General features: G+C 39.2%; 1 protein-coding gene and 1 pseudogene across 1 annotated transcript; both read left to right on the plus strand.

The window, feature by feature from the left end:
- The first annotated feature begins 4,285 nt into the window (after window positions 1–4,285).
- On the plus strand, window positions 4,286–5,925 carry LOC127413580 (dual specificity protein phosphatase 13-like; annotated as a pseudogene).
- Window positions 5,926–8,507: 2,582 nt separating this feature from the next.
- On the plus strand, window positions 8,508–9,111 carry LOC127413777 (dual specificity protein phosphatase 13-like). The gene is made up of 2 exons (XM_051651207.1): window positions 8,508–8,727; window positions 8,927–9,111. The coding sequence occupies exons 1-2, from the start codon at window positions 8,508–8,510 to the stop codon at window positions 9,109–9,111; spliced, it is 405 nt and encodes a 134-aa protein (XP_051507167.1).
- The last annotated feature ends 9,543 nt before the right edge of the window (window positions 9,112–18,654 follow it).

The following is an 18,654-nucleotide window of genomic DNA, read 5'->3' on the forward strand; positions in this document are numbered from 1 at the left end:
AAGTGCTCTGGAGAGCAGAGGCATCTGTAAATTATTACATTGTGTCAGTGTTTTCTCAAGGAAGACTGTCAAGGCTTAGATATCTGAATGTGGATAAAAAGTAAAAACAAACACATTAGCCCTGAAGCAACATACAGTATGCTTTGACATGTACAAATTGCTTTGAAGAAATAGCATTTTTTAAAGCATAGTTAAAAGCATATGCTATATGAAGCTGCACAGCTATCTACTTTGAATTCAGAAATGATTTATGACTTAAAAACAAATTGGATCTTTCACAAGAGATATTCTGTAAATTTGAAATGGGTCAATTTGGATCACTTATATACTGTAGGGTGAGTACAGGTTAAATGGGGCACTTTCTGATAAATTTGCATCGGTGGTTCTAAAATATGATCCAAATGCCTACATCAGTTTCATCCCATATACCACACTGAAAATAATTTTAACCTAAAATGTGCTTCACATGGTAACATCTACATTAATAATTGGTATTATTCAAGTCAAAAAAGATAATTTAACGTCACTGAATATAAATGAATATACAGTGGATATAAAAAGTCTACACACCCCTGTTAAAACAGCAGGTGTTTGTGATGTATAAAATGAAACAAAGATAAATCATATCAGACTTTTTGCACCTTTAATGTAAAAATTACAACCTATGCAATGCCACAGAAAACCAAAGTGACACATTTCAGAAAAAAAAAAAAAAAAAAAAACTTAGAATAACTTAACTGCATAAGTGTGCACATCCTTTTATAACTGGGTTTGTGTTCAGAATCAACCAGTCATCAAGCTCATGTGAAACAGTACACACCTGTCTTCACCCGAAGTGACTCTGATTAACTCCAAACAAATCTCAACTTTTCTTGTAGGATTTTTCTGACATCTTCTTGGTTGCATGCTACTACAAGAGCCATGGGCCACAAAGAGCTTGCAAAGAATCAACGGGATCTCATTGTTGAAAGGTATTGCTTTGGAGAGGGCTACAAATTTTTTTTCAAGGCATTAGATAAACCATGGAACACAGTGAAGACAGTCATCAACAAGTGGAGAAAGTATGGCACAACAGTGACATTATCAAGAACAGGACGTCCCTCCAAAATTGATGAGAAGATAAAGAGAAAACTGGTCAGGGAGGCTGTCAAGAGGCCAACAGCAACATTAAAGGATCTGCAGCTCTTTCTGGCAAGTACTGGTTGTTCCCTAGATGTGACAACTATCTCCTGTATTCTTCATCTGTCTGGGCTATGGGGTGGGGTGGCAAGACGCAAGCCTTTTCTGATGAAAAAAAAAAACATCTAAGCCTGCTAAACTTTGCAAAAACCTATATCCAATCTCCCAAAATCAAGTGGAAAACCATGTGGTTATGGTCTGATGAGACCAAGATTGAACTTTTTGCCCAAAATTGTAAAAGGTATGTTTGGTGGCAAAACAACACAGCACATCAGCAAAATAACACCATACCCACGGTGAAGCATGGTGGTGGCAGCATCATGCTTTGGGGATTCCTTTCCTAAGCTGGAACTGGGGCTTTAGTGAAGGTGGAGGGAATCATGAATAGCTCCAAGTACCAGTCAGTGTTGGAACAGAACCTTCTGGCATCTGCTAGAAAGCTGAAAATGAAGAGATCTTTCACCTTTCAGCATGACCATGATCCAAAGCACACATCCAAATCAACAAAAGAATGGCTTCAGCAAAAAAGATTAATGTTTTAGAATGGCCCAGCCCAGACCTGTATCCTATAGAAACTCTGTGGGGTGACCTAATAAGGGCCGTACACAGGAGATGCCCTCGCAATTTGACAGAACTGGAAAGTATTTGCGAAGAAGAGTGGGAAAATATTTCCAAGTCAAGATGTGCCAAGCTAATAGACCCTTATCCAAACAGACTGAGTGCTGTAATAAAATCAAAGGGTGCTTCAACTAAGTATTAGTTCAGGGATGTGAACACTTATGCAGTTAGGTTATTTTAAGTTTATAAGTTTCTCTTTAATTTTTCTGTCTGAAATGTCATTTTGGTTTTCAGTGGCATTGCATAGGTTGTAATTTTTACATTAAAGGTGCAAAAAGTCTGATATGATTTATCTTTTAAAAAAATATTACATCACAAAAACCTGCTGTTTTAACAGGGTGTGTAGACTTTATATCCACTGTATTGAGTTACACCAACAAAACTAATTTGAAGGGATATATCAGGTAGAAATAATTCTTTAAGATAAGAATTTGCAGTTTACCACTTTGAACTTAATGTTGAGTCTTAGTTGTGGAACAATATACACATAAATAATTAAGCTTGCGTGTCCCACTTTACCTGTATTCACCCTATTGCATTTCCAAATAATGGTTAAAGAAAGCCAAACTTATTTATTGCACTGCTGTGTATCACTTGATTCACTAAAACGCACAAAGAAACAAATAAAAGTCTATTAAAATCCTTGAAATTTATTGTGAGTTATTGTGATTCTTTAATGTATGAGGTTACAATAATTGTAAGTAATAAGTAGATCTTAAGATGGAACAGGTGTACATGGATTTCACACCCAGGCTATAAATTCCTTTTTATTAGCTTTATAAAGCTGTAATTACTACAGGGCTCAAAGCTTGCTTTACCGACACAGAGAGAACAACTCTTAAGGCTTTTCCTGTTTTACACATGTAGCCTAAATTACTGAAGCATTTGAGCACAAACTAAGCTATTTCAGCTGAAATGAAGAGAAAACATTGAATATTTTTTGATAGGGATCTCTGACATGCTCCAATTACAGAACATGTCGATGAAATGGCATGTGTACAAATCTCACCATTTATCAAAGACTCGCCCTCGAGGCAAGTGAAAGGAACATCTGGATTTGAAGAGTGTTTAACCTAACGGCTGGCTTCATGTGAATGAGACCTCTTGAGATTATGTGCATTAGCCCACACAATGACTCATGATAAAGATGGATGAATGCAATGAAAGCTACTGATGACCCACCTTTACCTTCAGCTCCACTGCAGGAGTGATTTACAACACTTGTGATCTAACCAAGATATGCACAATATGTGCACATTCAAGATCAGAAAATGTTCAAAACCTTAATATTATTGTCTAGGGTAAGACGGTGCTTAGAAGGTTTTTTAAAGCAAACATGACTAAGACCTGGAAGAGCTCTTTGTATCCAGGGAGGTTTATAATTATACACCATTTAAAAAAAGAAACAGCCTTCAGAGGCATATCTGTGGACTGGCTGTCGACAACATCCTTGACCAAGGAAAGAAGAGCAAGCAATTTGAGAACAAGGAAAGAAAGTGACACTGGCAGCAAAAATGTAAGTTCACAAAAGGAGGAGAAATTTTAGAGGCTTTTAGAAGGTAACATTTTGGTGTTTCAGACAGCTATTATGGAAGCTAACCTGTGGGAATTGCTCACAGCTCTGGCATTGCTGTTTTTCCTTTCCATGCCTAAGCTCTAAACACATTTGTCACAACAGCCAATGAATCCTAAGTGGAATGATATGCCATAAAAAAGCCCTCAGTATTCACATGATGTTAAGAGCTGGAGTGGTGTGTCAGTGCACTCTCAGGCTCTTAGCAACCATAAGACTTCACAAGCAATGGCCTCAGGTTGACTTAATAGTTTGATGGGCCTTTTGAAATAAACAGGGATGGAGAATGTGTTTAAACTGCATGACAAGCCTATTAGAATGATATACACAATGGCAATGTGCCTTGTGGTGTCATATTGGCATCATGTCATTACAAGATCCCGTAAAGTCTTACTGCAATTTTTATCTTAAAAAATTGTTATACGCTTAATTTGTTTCTGCTCCACTCATGGACAACCATGCTAAAAAGGCTGCAGTGAGGCATCAATGAATGAACAATGACTAGAAGGTTTAAGTGATGTTGCTGAATCAACATCCTTAATAATGCTAAAACAACATTCCTATCAACCAAATATGTTTTAGGTTAGGGTTATGTTAGGTTAGGTTATGTTAGGTTGTGTTAGGTTAAGGTTAAGGTTAGGGCTGGGGTTGTGGTTGCGATTAGGTTTAGGACTGAAGTTGGAACTTCAACAACATTCTCATCAACCTATATTTTCCCTCTGGTTTTAGAGGGTAATTACTAATTAGAGTTACGGTTAGCTATAGGATTAGGACTATGCTTGTTTGATAGGAACGGTGTTCCAAAATGCATGTCATACTTGGCAAAGTCACCGCCACCAAATATCAAAATCAAATCAAATCACTTTTAATGCTGCAGGATACTGAGTCTGGCCCTTTTTTCTTTTACTGTCCAGAATGTCTCTCATGGAGTTGTGTGGCTATAAAACACCATCCATTGTTGAAATGCAGAATTTCCTGTTGGCTGGCAGACGGCCCACTGGACATGTCAACCAAGTGTGGCCTAATGTGTACATTGGCAATGAGTGCATATTAGGCAGTAAGTCTGCCATTCAGGATACACATACACAGTGCAACAGGCTGCACCCACAGAGGAATATACATTGTAAAGGTGCAGTGTCACATGTAAGAAGCCAACCACAACACAGCAAGACATCCTAAATGTCATCAAACAATCAATGAGAGATCATATTCACTCTCACATTGTACAGTATACCGGTATGCATTTAGTAAATAAAAGGTGCCTATCAATGTGATGTATTGTGGGGCATTTAAGGTTTACGAATATAACTCTCCATCATGGCTCTTAATAATGTATAGTACTTGTGATATTCTTTGTGTTTTTTTGTTCTCAGGGTTGCGGCAAGAGACAAGCTAATGCTGTACAGTATGTAGATCACACACATTGTGAATGCTGCTAGTGGACCCCCTCATGTCAACAGTGGACCTCTCTTTTACAGAGACACGATTATGGATTACTATGAAGTGGAGGCTTATAATTCCTCAGATTTCATAAGTGTATATTTCTATCCAGCAGCAAGATTCATACGAGCTGCATTGTTAAAAAATGGTGAATTACGCATCAGGAAATATAGCATTCCTCATCAACATTTTTTAATGATCACAAAAATGTAATTTTGTTATGTTAATATGTAGAGAAACAATAAGTAAGCTATCCTTGAAAAGTGTAAACAGGTGGGGCAGTGGCACTATCAAAATCGTATCTTTGAGTCTCCCGACCAGCCTGACATGGCGACTTTTGCTTAAGCAATGGTGTTTGAGGCTGGGCAATCGGTTTGTCCAAACAATGCAAAATTGGGGAGTTTTCAGGAAATCTGAAAACAGTGATCATTTTTCTATTCCATTTGTTGTCTCTAGAAGCATAGAAATTACACACTTCACCTTTAAATAATCTCCAATATTTCATACTGCTTACATGTATATATCTGACATGTATAGAAATTAATCATATTCTTCTTCTTTTTAAGGTTTTAAATAAAACCCTTAAATTAAAAGCACATCACCACCCTTAAAAAAAATCTAGATTTGCCACAAACTTGCTGCAAACTTACCACAAATTCACCACTCAAAACAAACTCTTCATTGTCGCCAAAGGTTTGCTGCAGGTTCACTACCGGTGAAGAGCTGCAAACTTCTAGCAAACATTTGCCGTAAATCGCAAGCTCATTTGCATGTGAAAATAACAAGTGGCGAATTTGCGGTAAGTTTGCCAGAACTCTAGATGTTTTGTAAACATTACCCACTACTAGTCCAAGGCTTTAAGCTGAATGTCTTGCACTCTGTTCTTCAGGAAGAGTGTTTGTCCACTGTCTGAAGTGAGTGAGTGAGTCGCTCAGCCACCCTGGTGTTGGCCTTTCTCATGATCTGTGAGGATCTGACTTTAATGGATGTCATTAAAGCTGTACACCAGCACAGGGACATCTGTCCTAATCCTGGCTTTCTTAACCAGCCTTGACATCTTGACATGAGCCTCGTCCGAGAGAGGAACTAAAAAACTGGAAGCTTACAAATTGTAACTGAAAACTTGGTAGCAATGTGATAAATCCCATTTCAAAGGCATGTCCCTGAAGGGCCTTCTCCCCCATGGCTTTGTCTCAGTTCTGTTGGGCCTGATTTTATTTGCTAATACGCCTTGTTTTGCAGTGGCAAAGAGGGTATCAGAAGGCAAATATGAAGGGTTTCCCCATAAATTGTAAATAACTTCCAAAGGGCAGCAGGATCGCAAAATAAATGGCAGTTTTTAAAATGTCTTCCAGATGAGACATACTTTGAACTCGACCGAAATGAGCCAGTAAGCATGTTTGGCTTTTTTACTGGAGTGAAATGAAACGGCTGTGGCTTGCTCTTTATCCTGGCAAGGTGGAAGAGCCATGCATGGCTAAATGTCTTAAGGGTCGCTCCCCTGTAGTGACTTTCTAATGGGTCTCATATGTTCCAACATATTTACAGTTTCTACCCATGCCATGACCCATGGATATTTGTTTTAAAATTGGTGGTCAACCAACAATATCTTCAAATCGTCAATCCAGTGGAACAGACCAAAAAATCTTATCAATTTGTTCCCTCTGAAAGTTTTCTTGTTGCAATCAAATAGGCCTAAATCAGTGATTCCCAACCAGGGGTATGTGTACTTTTTTAGTACTCGCTTTGTTAAACCTTTAGGTCTTTGTTACAAGTAAGTCATATTTTCTCATTAAAATTTTGTACCAATGATGGTGTATGAGCTAGTGTGTTATATTTTATACGTGTTATCAAAGTGCAAATGAATTTTGTTAAACATTCCAACTGGATTTCATTTATGAATAAATTTGCCGTTAACAAGGCTTTTCTGGATAAAGTTTCTCTATGGCCCCCAAGAACTGTTAAAACTTATGACAGACAAACAAGCTCAGTTGTCTCATTAAATAGAGAGGAAATTACATGGTGAGTCTGTGAGTTTTGATGGTTGGACAGTATTGATGGCTTTTAGTTTAAAAAGTGAATGGGGACAAACAATTATGGCCACTTTGACAATATTAATGATCACTGTAAACTATTTCATGTATAATATGAGTAATATGAGTTTAAAGGAAAACATTTCTGGTTTGGTGTTGAATGCAGGGGTACTAATGGGGCTGTGGGGGTACATACGACACAGTTTGGGAAACACTGAAATAAATCACAGAGCTTAGTGGGAATTACAGTATGTGGTATCTTGTTAACATACACTTAATTTCCCATTTGTGGCTATGAAGGCAAAATGGACTACAGAGCGCAAAAGATCAGACTAATATGTGTAAAAATATTACTAAGAATAAACACTTCCACGAAAACATGCATTACTCTTTCGACTCACAATATGAATTAACTTTGAATATAATGCCATATCGTTAATTCAAAGGATTACTTTTTATAAACAGAAAGGGTCCTGAAAACAAATCACAGGCCTCTCATCTGCAGGTAGTGTATGAGATGCCATCTAGATGTGAACTGCAGTGTCTGGTGCTAACAGATAGCCTTTTTGTCAGTCACATCTGGCACAGTCAGATACTTGCTCTTCATAGGAGAAGAGCAAGTATTGAACGATCATGTTTTAAGTATTCACAATTTGTAAGATTTTTCCTATTTGTACAAGCACTATGCCTTTACTGATACATCTATGCATGTAAACGATGTAATCAAAAACATGTTGACATACAGTGTCCCCACAAATGATTTGGACACTTAAGCCACACTTAAAATGTATGAATGTCTTTGCATTATATCACAAAATATGAAACCAAGCATTTATTCTTAAGAACTATAGCAAGAAACTATTTAGCAGAGACAGGCCAATTCTATTCAAATGAATGGGAGAAACTGGAATGCCCAAAGGTTAACGGATGCAGAAAGGAAGTCCCGCCTTACAGGTAAAAGAGCTAATCACCTTTTAGATGGAGACATCGCCTGTCAATCAACTCAAGAATGCAGATGTGATTTTTTTTTATTACGATACTAGTGTTGTCAGATTTTACGGCTGATTTGAAATATGTTATTTGATCGTAATCCAGAAAAAACATTTTTGAGATTTCAGTCTTTCCCCATTCAAATACATCTGAGCTGCTCTTGCATGCCACTTGTTTAAATAGAAAAATAGCTGCCCGAGAGGGTTAAAAAGATAACTGCCAGTGGACTGACTGGCTAGAAAGACTTTGCTAAAGCACAAATGCACTTTTCAAAACATTTCACAAAAAAGAAAAATTCCAATTAAAAAACAATAGACATTATTTTAAAAGTAAGACAAAAAGTACTTTGACTATTTCTATTTGTCAAACTTTATGAAACATGTCGATAATTAATGTGAGTAACTACTTCTGTAGTTACTCTGCTAGGTCACCTGTGTGAACTTCAGGGGAACTGACTTCATACAACAACTTAAAATCACCCTGGGACCAGTAGATTAAAGGAAATTGCAAAAATAGCTAAGAAAAGTAAGTTCTGAGAAAAGGCCTAGCATCAATTGTTTGCAGATGCCACTTGGTTTGATGTTTTGTATCTAATGCAATGAGATTCATTTTAATCGTGACTGATGTGTCCAAATAGTTTTTTTTAACTGTACGTTAAAATAGCTATTCATTTCATGTCATCGGGTCGTGATAAAGGACTCCGTGCTGATCTGGGCATCTCTCATATTGTAAATTGTGCCGATGGGCCACATCGCATCAACACAGGTGCTGACTTCTACGCAGACATGAGTATATCTTACTGTGGAGTAGAGACTTCAGATCACCCACTGTTTGATTTGAGCCAGTATTTCAGCTCCACTGCGTCTTTCATTAAAGCTGCGCTCTCTCAAAATGGCAAGTCTGACTTACTTGACCTCCTACTGGATAATTTAGTCAATGATTGCATAAGTACTAAAATAAGCAGAGACCAAACAAAAGAATAAATGAAGTAGAGCAAAGTCAGCAGGCACTAGTGATTTTAATAAGTGAATATGTAAATTTTAACCCATGACAGTAATGTAGAATAAGTTGAATGGCTCTTTGTGTGCTTCAGGTAAAGTGCTGGTTCACTGTGCAATGGGAGTAAGTCACTCTGGAGCTTTGGTTTTGGCCTTCCTCATGATGTGTGAGAACCTCAACCTAACAGACACCATCATCGCTGTCCGGTTGAACAGGGACATCAGCCCCAACTCTGGTTTTCTAGAGCAGCAGAGAACCCTGTATGAATTATTGTTTTAAAAATGAAAATTCTGCCATTATTTATTCACCCTCATGTTGTTCCAAGCCCAAATACTGTTATTTTTCCTGCTGCGCCTGGATCACTGAGTCAGTGAGTTGAACTACAGAACTGAATCAGTCCGAGTTGTAAACAAATCATTCTTTAGAATGAACCGGTTGGTATGGTTGACAAATCAGACTAAATGATTTGTTCTTGAATCATACTGATCCAGTTCTCGAGTTCAACCCACTGATTCAATGATCTGGTTGCAGCGTTACTTGCGTTAACAGCTCACTGGAGGGGTAGATTATCAGTGAATAATGATTTACATTTCTTTCTGTTCCTCACACAGCACTGTTGTATGGCTCCAGCAGACTTGAAATAGTCATATGGACAACTTTTAGTATCTTGGTGTTTTTTTTTTTTTGTATATTTTGGAGTTTAACAGATGTGGTCAATTTGAACTTTTTATATACAGTTGCGTGAAGATTCTTCTACATTTTTACATTACACGGAAAAATAACAACAAATAAGTTCTGAATGACTTGAGGGTGAGTAAATAATGACACAAGTTTCCTTTTTGGGTGAACTAACCCTTTAAGCAAAGAGTGGAAAACAAATGGTCATATACATAATGAGTTATGTTTTAATGCAAGGGACATTAATTTGAGTATGCAGCTTTATTTCATATTATGAATCAGCTTTTCATGGAAGATGAACTGCTGTAATGTGGTATGGCTATAATACTGTTTCCACAGAGAAAAGCTATAAATAAGAAGGCGATTGTATTGCTATCTCAGGCATGAAGTAGGAATATCACTCCCACCATTCTGCATACATATTTCTTTACATTTTCTGCATTACAGATGCAGGTTCTAATGTATTTTTTAACATGCTTAAACGACCTGCATAAACCATAATGTCTATTGAAAATGTAACCGCTGACACTAATTTTTCAGAATGTGTGTGCTGGAATGATTTGAAATTCATGAAAATTAAGACCTCTTCTCTCAGTAATAGAGCTGCTTTTGTGGGGAAAGAAAGAAGATTTCAAGGTTGAAGGAATAAGTGAACCTGACAAAACAGTAAAAGGAATTCAACATCACCAATTTAATGACTTCTCTGTCAAGGTGAGTGATGGTGGTGACTGAGGATGGGAGCAGGGGAAAAAAAAAACACATCCAGCGATGATGGTTTTGAAAACCATCCCTCTCTGGAGATGATTCATGTGTCCTTTTCACATATATGGGAAGCGAAAAGCAATTACCATTCCATTTGCAGCGGCCAAGCTCGCATTACACAGACTGTGTTAAACTCGGTTCAAAAAAGAAACACCTTTTGGATTAAATTACAAACAGCGCTCTACAGAGATTTCCTATTTTTGTCAAATTTAGTCACTGGGCGCCAGGACGGACAGCTGCCTGTAGGAGGGCTTACAGCAGGCAGTGTAAGGAGGGAATAATTGGCTGGTGGAATTGGGCCCAGGCTGTACCAGCTCCTCTGGGACAAAAGTCACATTCACTGGCCTTTAACTGAATCTGCAATCTTTCTCCCTTGTATCTGTCACAATCCACAAACATGACAACACAAGCACGATCTGTGATCAGAATGTGAATTTTTAGCACTCTTGAAATTGAAATTTGATAAATAATGTGACGTATACATTCTATGTACAATCAAAAATGGACCTTAGAGGAACAGTGCACCAAAAACTCCAACATTATTTACTTACCCTTATGCCATTCTAAAACCGTACATGTTCCTCTCCTGCATAGAAAAGATGTAAGGCAGAATGTTAACTTCAGTCACCATTTACTTTTGTCGCATCTTTTTGCCATAAAATGAAAGTGAATTGTTGCTGAGGATTTTAATGTTTAGGTGAAATATCTTTCTTAATTTTTCACCTGACTTATGGAGTTCCAGACCTGTATGACATTATGTTTTCATGTGGAACACAAAATGGGATATTTGGCAGAGTATCCAGGACAATGAATTCATACAATGAAAGTGAATAGTCACAAAAGTTGTCCTTTTTTTCCAGTCCGCTGTCATTGTATGGAAAAGAGCAGCTTGGAATCCTGCTAAATATCTCCTTCTGTGTTCCTTGGAAGAAAGTAAGTCAAGCAGATGTGAAATAACAAAGGTGTGTAATGGATGGCAGAATATAGATTTTTAGGGTGAACTTTCCATTTAAAACTGCTCAAAAGAAACATGGAAAGATTTGGTCCAAATATACTCCATATCCGGTCACACTCAGTGGCAACAGCAGGATGTGTGTGGTGGAAACCACAGCGTTATGCTATACAGGGAATGAACATCAGGAACAGAGAAACTCCAAGATGACTCGCTGTACTGACATTCAAAGTAAAATGCAAACAAGCTCTTCATTCACCCTAACAAATCCTTCTCATCGCAGGGAAGCAGCTAAATGCATTTGAATCAGTTGGCTGATGCTGTGTCTACAGCTGGGGGTCGCAAATGTGCCACTCCCTCATTAGCCCTTGTGCTGCATGGCACTAAGGTCAGGACTCGCAGATCAATAGCCTAAAAATATCATTTAATTCTAGGCCAAGCAGACAAAAAGGCCACCCCAGGCTGTTATTATTGGAGGCAAGCACTTTACATTTCATTTTCACCAAAATATTAGGGGAACAAACCTTTTTTTCAAGTTTACGCATACAATCATTGAGTGTTTAAATGCATGATCTTACACCAGTTATGCTTAATAAGCTGACAATGTGAAAGATCACACTACAAGCCATTAACAATAGGGCCTATATCCAGGCCCAGATGGAATATGCAGACTTTTTTTTTTTTTTTTTGCATTTTCCGCACAGATTCTGAGGGTAAATCTACGGAATTATGTAGAAGAGATTTGAAGTCAAATGTGTTAAATAGAGCTGAGAGTACTATATTCTTATTGACAGCTAAAATGAAATTATGAAACCAGCCAACATATTTAATAAACTATGCAATTGATGGGAATGCGTAAAGCTTTTATGAACGACATGTGTCTCAATTCTGTGCAGTTCTGGGCATGCAGATTCCGTCTGGGCCTGCCTTTAAATACATTGAAGCATTATGTGTTTTAAATACAGTATATCACTTTCAGAATTAAACAGCATTTGAACAAATACACCAGAACAGCTGCATTTACCTGCATTTTCTGCAACAAATAAAAAGACGTGAAATTTTATGGAGTGAAACTCAAATGAATTGTCCATAAATACAGTTCATCTATATGAATCATGCAAACATACCGACTCACATAAATAAATGCTTCATATGAGAGGACGGTTTAGGAGAGCTTTAGAATTGCATGAGAATTGAATAGTCTCAAAAAAACAAAAAACAAAAATCACTAAAATGAACAGGACTTTGGAAGGACAATTTAAGAGCAGTTCAGGAAAACATGTTTAATCAGTGTCTTCTCCTTGAATAGTGTAGGCTACATATAAACAAGTGCAGATATGGGTGAATGCATTAAAAAAAGAAAAAAAAAAAGAAAAGAAATTCTAATTTCTGGACATTTTGCATTCTGAAATGGAATTACATTTTTCCAGGACAGATGGCCAAAATGTGATATGATCTTGGAAAATCCTTGACCAGCCCTATTATCGGGCTAAGGTCATAAAAGGTTTATGCAGTACACGTATATTTTTGCAAGTTATTCTGATTTCACCTTTACCTGCGTTCTTATCGGTTTATTCAATGTGTGCAAGTTTTGTGTGCATGACTGTTCACATTTTAACATCAAAAGCAGAGAATATCCGATGATTCCAAGTCTTATGTAAACACTGTTTTTCTTAAAGGGATAATTCACCAAAAAATGAAAATTCTTAATTTACTTATGCTCCTGGCATCCCAGTTGTGTAAGACTTTCTTTCTTCTGTAGAACTCAAATGAAGATTTTTAGAATAATATTTAAGCTCTGTAGTTTCATACAATGCAAGTGAATTGGAGCCAAAATTGTGAAGCTCCAAAATCCACATAAAGGGAGCATAAAAGTAATCCATATGCGTCCAGTGGTTAAATCCATGTGTTCAGACACGAGATGATAGGTGTGGGTGAGAAACTGATCGATATTTAAGTCTTTTTTTTTTTATTCCATAAATTCTTCTCCCTGCCCAGTAGGGGCGATATGCACGAAGAATGTGAATCACCAAAAACAGGAGAAAGTGAAAGAGAAGGAAAAAAGACATTGATCCGTTTCTCACCCACACGTCATATCGCTTCAGAATCTGTGGATTTAACCACTAGAGTCGTATGGATTATTTTAATGTTGCCCTTATGTGCATTTTGGAGCTTTAACATTTTGGCACCCATTCACTTGCATTGTATGGACCAGCAGAGCCGAGATATTCTTCTAAATATCTTTCTTTGTGTTCTGCTGAAGAAAGTTATACACATCTGTGATGGCACGATTTTTTTTGTAGTTTGCAGAGAATTAGTGTGATGTAAATGCACTCGTTGATACCTTAAGTGTTGTATTTTGGAAATTCAAACTTGTTCTAAAAGAGATGAGAGGAATTGTACAGACTACAAGGAGCACAAATACTTGAAGGCTTAATCCTGATATTAATTTTCACAGGGTAAAGCCCTTATCTATACTAAGCAAAGTTTCAACAAAATATAGCATTTAATTGCACAATCTACTGAAAACTGACATCTGTTTTGACAGAATATTCATATCAGTGTCATATCAGTGTGATCATGCATGCTTGCAAGCATTTGCGATAATGAAGCTTTGATACACTGACACCGGATGCCTTTGTGAAAATAAGTGTTAAGTGTTTGTTTTCAGGCTGAACCAACAGAGCTTGCAGATCAGAAAATATCCTTGAAATTTTACAGGTCCCTTATTAGCTGGATTAAAACCATAATATGCTGACATACAAGACAAATCTAATAAAAAAAAAAACAAAATACAAAAAAATACAAAACAAAACAAAAACAAGACAAATGATGTTCCCTTCTCTCCGAAGTATAATAAGACTCATGTGTTTAACAATGGGAATTAAAAAGCAAGATGGCATCCAAAAAAAGCTTACACCAGTCCAGAACAATTTGAGCTGGAGAACTGGTTTTGGCAACAATCAGGTGAATATACAAAGAAATTTGGCCAAATGTCTACAATGGAAATGAATACAACTGTTATATTTATAAGCTACTACACGAGTCAAACAGATTAAAGGGATAATTCACAGAAAATGTCTGTGTGGAGGCAGAGACGTGGCCGAGCGCCGTGCCGTGGAGAGTGAAGCAGGGGAGATGAGTGGTGAATGATTTCGGTTCCCCAGTCTGAGTCGGGCAGTGGCGTTATGTGGAGGTGGAGGCATGGCCGAGCTGTGGAGAGTAAAGCAGGGGAGATGAGTGGTGAATGATTTCCACCTGTGCTTAACACCTGTCGTGTGTTTCAGTGAGGATTGATTGGGGCTTTTAAGGAGAGGAGACAGCGGCAGTCGAGAGAGAGAGCCTAGCTGAGAAGCTGCTTGTGTGTTGGCCGCTGCCGTGTTTTGTAACCTTTTGTGTGTTTGAACTGAAGCTTCACCGTTGCGTAAGCAAATGTGTTTATTTTGTTAATAAAAAAAACATTCCTTACATTCCTGAGTTGGAATCGCCGTCTCCCGCCTCATTTCTTGAACCTAATTACACTGGTGCCTAAAACCATGAGAGGAAGATCCGTCATCATGAAGTACTCGTCGTTGGCAGACATCATCAAGACCCTCGCTGGCATCCTCCAGACTCAACACCAGGCCCTCCTGGAGCCTCGAGTGGAACAGGAGCAATGTTTCGAGGAGCTCTGCAAGCCCAGGCGGTGGACCATCGGGTGTTCCAGAGTTTACTGCTGCGTGGTACTCCAGAAGTGACACCGGCTACGGGACACCCACCTCAGATCACCCTGGCCAAGATGGATCCCCAGGACGACCCCGAAGCCTTCACCGAGCTGTGAGCGGATCGCTGCGGGGTCGGGCTGGCCACAGACGCAGTGGGTGGTTCGCCTGCTGCCGCTTTTGTCAGAGGAGGCTCTGCTCGTGGCCCAACAACTGCTGGTGGCTAATCTGCTGGAGTACCCGGATCTGAAGTGCGCCATCCTACAGTGGGTTGGCTGGAACCCCGAGCAACATCGTCAGCACTTCTGGGTGCTGACCTACAGGGAATTCATCCGCCCATTCGCTTTCACCCAGCAGCTCCGGGATGCCTGCTGGATGTGGCTGCTAGCGGAGGACCATGACACCTCTGTGCTGGTGCTGCGGGGACCAATGTTCGGTGATGGCTGTGGGCGTTTTGATCCGGGTCCCCGACACGCTGCATACTGCCCCCGACCGAGCAGGGACATACCAGATACCTGCGAGTATTCGAGGGGGTACATACAGAGCCTTGGTGGATTCAGGTTGTAATCAAACCTCGATTCACCAATGCTTGGTTCAACGGGAGTCTTTGGATGCAGCACGTAGGGTGAAGGTGAGGTGTGTGCATGAGGACGTTCACAAATGTCCCTTAGTGCCCGTGGCTATTCAATTTCAGGGGCAAAAATATTGAGTAGAGACGGTGGTTACGATTCTGCTGTTTTTGGGTACGAATTGGCTGGCATTTCAGTCATTATTGGGGAGATTACGTGCGAATGGGTCCTGCATCAAAGTGTCTCGGTGTGTGGTTTGCAATTAGCTGGCTGGGGAGGCGGAGCTGGGGCTGTCGGTGTCAGCTCCGAGTCAGGATGACACAAGGGAGGGGGAAGTCCTGGCTTCCCCAGCCCTTAGAGAATTCCCTGCTGGGGATTTCCCTCTGGAGCAGACAGACGAGACCCTTAGGCACGCCTTTGATCAAGTGAAAATGATTGATGGTTATTGCTTCCATCCAGACATTGCACTCGTATATCCGTACTTTTCTATTATAAACAATAGGTTGTATCAAGTGACGCAGGACGCTCAGAGAAAAGAGGATCCAACCCATTTTTTTTTTATATCGAACATCATAATCCGATGGCGGGTCACTTAGGGCAAGAAAAAACACAACCATCTAATGGCCCGTTTCTATTGGCTGGGCATTCACGGAGATGTTTGCAGGTAACGTGCGGCATACCGTGAATGCCAGCTGGTGAATCTGCCGGTCACCCCAAGAGCGTTTTTGCGCCCACTTCCTTTGATCGATGTCCCCTTCAAAAGAATTGGTGTGGACCTCATCAGAGGCACTCTTCAGAATCATCTCCCGAGATCAAGGTACTATTTTCGTGTCACGTACACTACGTGAGCTGTACAAATGATTGGCTATTGAAGCCCTTTAATTCGAGCTGGTCCACAGGCTGGGGGCGCAGATGGCTGTGGCTGATTTTCTCTCTCTGAGCGAGGGGGGTGGCAGGCCGGACGGTTCCCCAGTCTGAGTCGGGCAGTGGGGGTATGTGGAGGTGGAGGCATGGCCGAGCTGTGGAGAGTAAAGCAGGGGAGATGAGTGGTGAATGATTTCCACCTGTGCTTAACACCTGTCTTGTGTTTCAGTGGAGTGATTGGGGCTTTTAAGGAGAGGAGACAGCGGCAGTCGAGAGAGTGAGAGCCCAGCTGAGAAGCTGCTTGTGTGTTGGCCGCTGCTGAGTTTTCAACCTTTTGATTGTTTGAACTGAAGCTTCACCATTGGACTTTAAGCGATTGTGGTTATTTTGTTAATAAAATAAGTGACATTCCTGAGTTGGAATCACCGTTTCCTGCTTCCTCATTCCTTAAACCTCATTACAGTCTGTTATCGTTTACATGCCCTCATGTTTTTCCAAACCTGTACGACTTTCTTTTAGGTAGAATGACAGCCTCACTCACATTCACTTTGATTGCATATTTTTCCCCCAAACAGTGAAAGTGAAGTGAATGGTAATGGAGGAAATAATTTTGTGTTCCACATAAGAATGAGTGTCATATGGGTTTTAACAGCATGAGGGTGAGTAATGCAAATGCAGATAGTTTTGGTGAACTATCCCTTAACTGTGGGATTACATCACATTGTCAAGGATGTTAAAGTATAATATTAATTTTTGTGTATTACACCGCAGCAGTGAGGTTTGTTTGAGGCAAAGTATTTACTTGGATTTCCAACTGGAGGACAGACAGCTCTAGAGTGCCATTTGAGAAACAGAATGAAACCTTCTCGAGGTAACAAGGGAAAGGCATAATGTTGCCAATACTATCAAGTCCTGAACATTGATTACTATGAAGTGGAGGCAGAAGACATTCGTACTTTAAACCTCTGAGTTTCTGTAGCCTGGAGTTCAATTTATTGACCATGCACTCAGCAAAGCAGAAAGTAAAGGGAGAGACGGGGCATGTTAAATCTCTTTAGATAAGAGGGAAGTAACAGGCACTCAAGGACTCAATCAAGCAAGCCTTGTAGAATTCAAATGAGAGGCCCAAAAAGCAGAACTGATGGAGGTCAGTGTTCCTGATGCAGCACTGCCGCAGCAGACAGACTCACAGGATCATTAGTGCTGCTGACCTATAAAGTCTTCAATGATTAAGGTTGTTTGGTGATATCCTGTGAATTAAAGGAAAGACAACCTGGAACATAATTGGATTATCAATGGCTCCCTCTGTATTTTTATTTAAGAAGTGTGGCTTTACAGTTAGTTCAACATTCAAGGCATGGTTTAAGTTTACTGATAGAGTATCAAAAAGATTAAATAAAACCTTGCTAATACAATGCTTTATTCTTTTTAACACATGGCACTGTGTTGTTTTTATGGCAAGAAGTTGATCAGCTACTTTGTTTCTGGTGTATTTAAAACTGAAGCATCTAATTTCTGTGCCAGTAGCACTACCAAACTAATTAGCAAGAATGAGGATCATTTTCAGTCACTGCAATAAACATTGTTTTTAAACAACTTTCCAGAATACACCATTCTGCTGTTGATCAATCAGACAGTCCCGCATCAAACTCCCACCATTGGTCGAGTCAATATTGCAGTGTCGGGTTTGTCTGGATGTTCAAAAAGAGAGCAATATTTTTATGCCAGAGAAAGTGTTAACAGTTTGAGGAAATCAACATACAAATGGCTATTAAGCTTGGAAAAAGTTACACACTTCAGCTAAATGATTTGTGGGAATGTGACTGTTGTTGATGCCATTGAATGTGTGAAAAAACAACATTGTAAGTGACCAAACAAATTATTTTTAAAGCAGTTAAGAGCTTTTAGACATTCAATTATAACAGCATGCAAACACGCATGCGCAAACACACACTCCTAAAATTGGCTAATATAAATCTGGAGCCAAAAAGAGATAGTCTTTTGGCTCTAGCACAATCCACAATGTATAGTGCAAACATTTTAAATTTGCAGACAAGAATCATGTTTGTTTTTAATGCAATGTGGTATTTGATTTATGCTCTATTGTAAAATTGGATTAGATATTTAGAATGAACATTATTGGATTTGTCCACTTAATTTTTCCATCCTCTACAGTCAAAAGCATCTATTTCTCTATTCAGGAAATAAGGGATTATGATCAAGTGCCCTGCACTCTACAAAACTGATTCCAACCGTAACAATCCATTTGAAAATCTATTGGCCGTAATAGTTTCCT

Source organism: Myxocyprinus asiaticus, chromosome 23, assembly GCF_019703515.2.
Source record: "Myxocyprinus asiaticus isolate MX2 ecotype Aquarium Trade chromosome 23, UBuf_Myxa_2, whole genome shotgun sequence".
Classification (NCBI taxonomy): Eukaryota; Metazoa; Chordata; class Actinopteri; order Cypriniformes; family Catostomidae; genus Myxocyprinus; species Myxocyprinus asiaticus.

Coding starts and splice junctions, on each gene's coding strand:
- LOC127413777 (XM_051651207.1), top strand. CDS start 8,508: ATGTCATCGGGTCGTGATAAAGGACTCCGTGCTGATCTGGGCATCTCT. Junction 8,728..8,926: donor AGCTGCGCTCTCTCAAAATG/GCAAGTCTGACT, acceptor TGTGTGCTTCAG/GTAAAGTGCTGGTTCACTGT.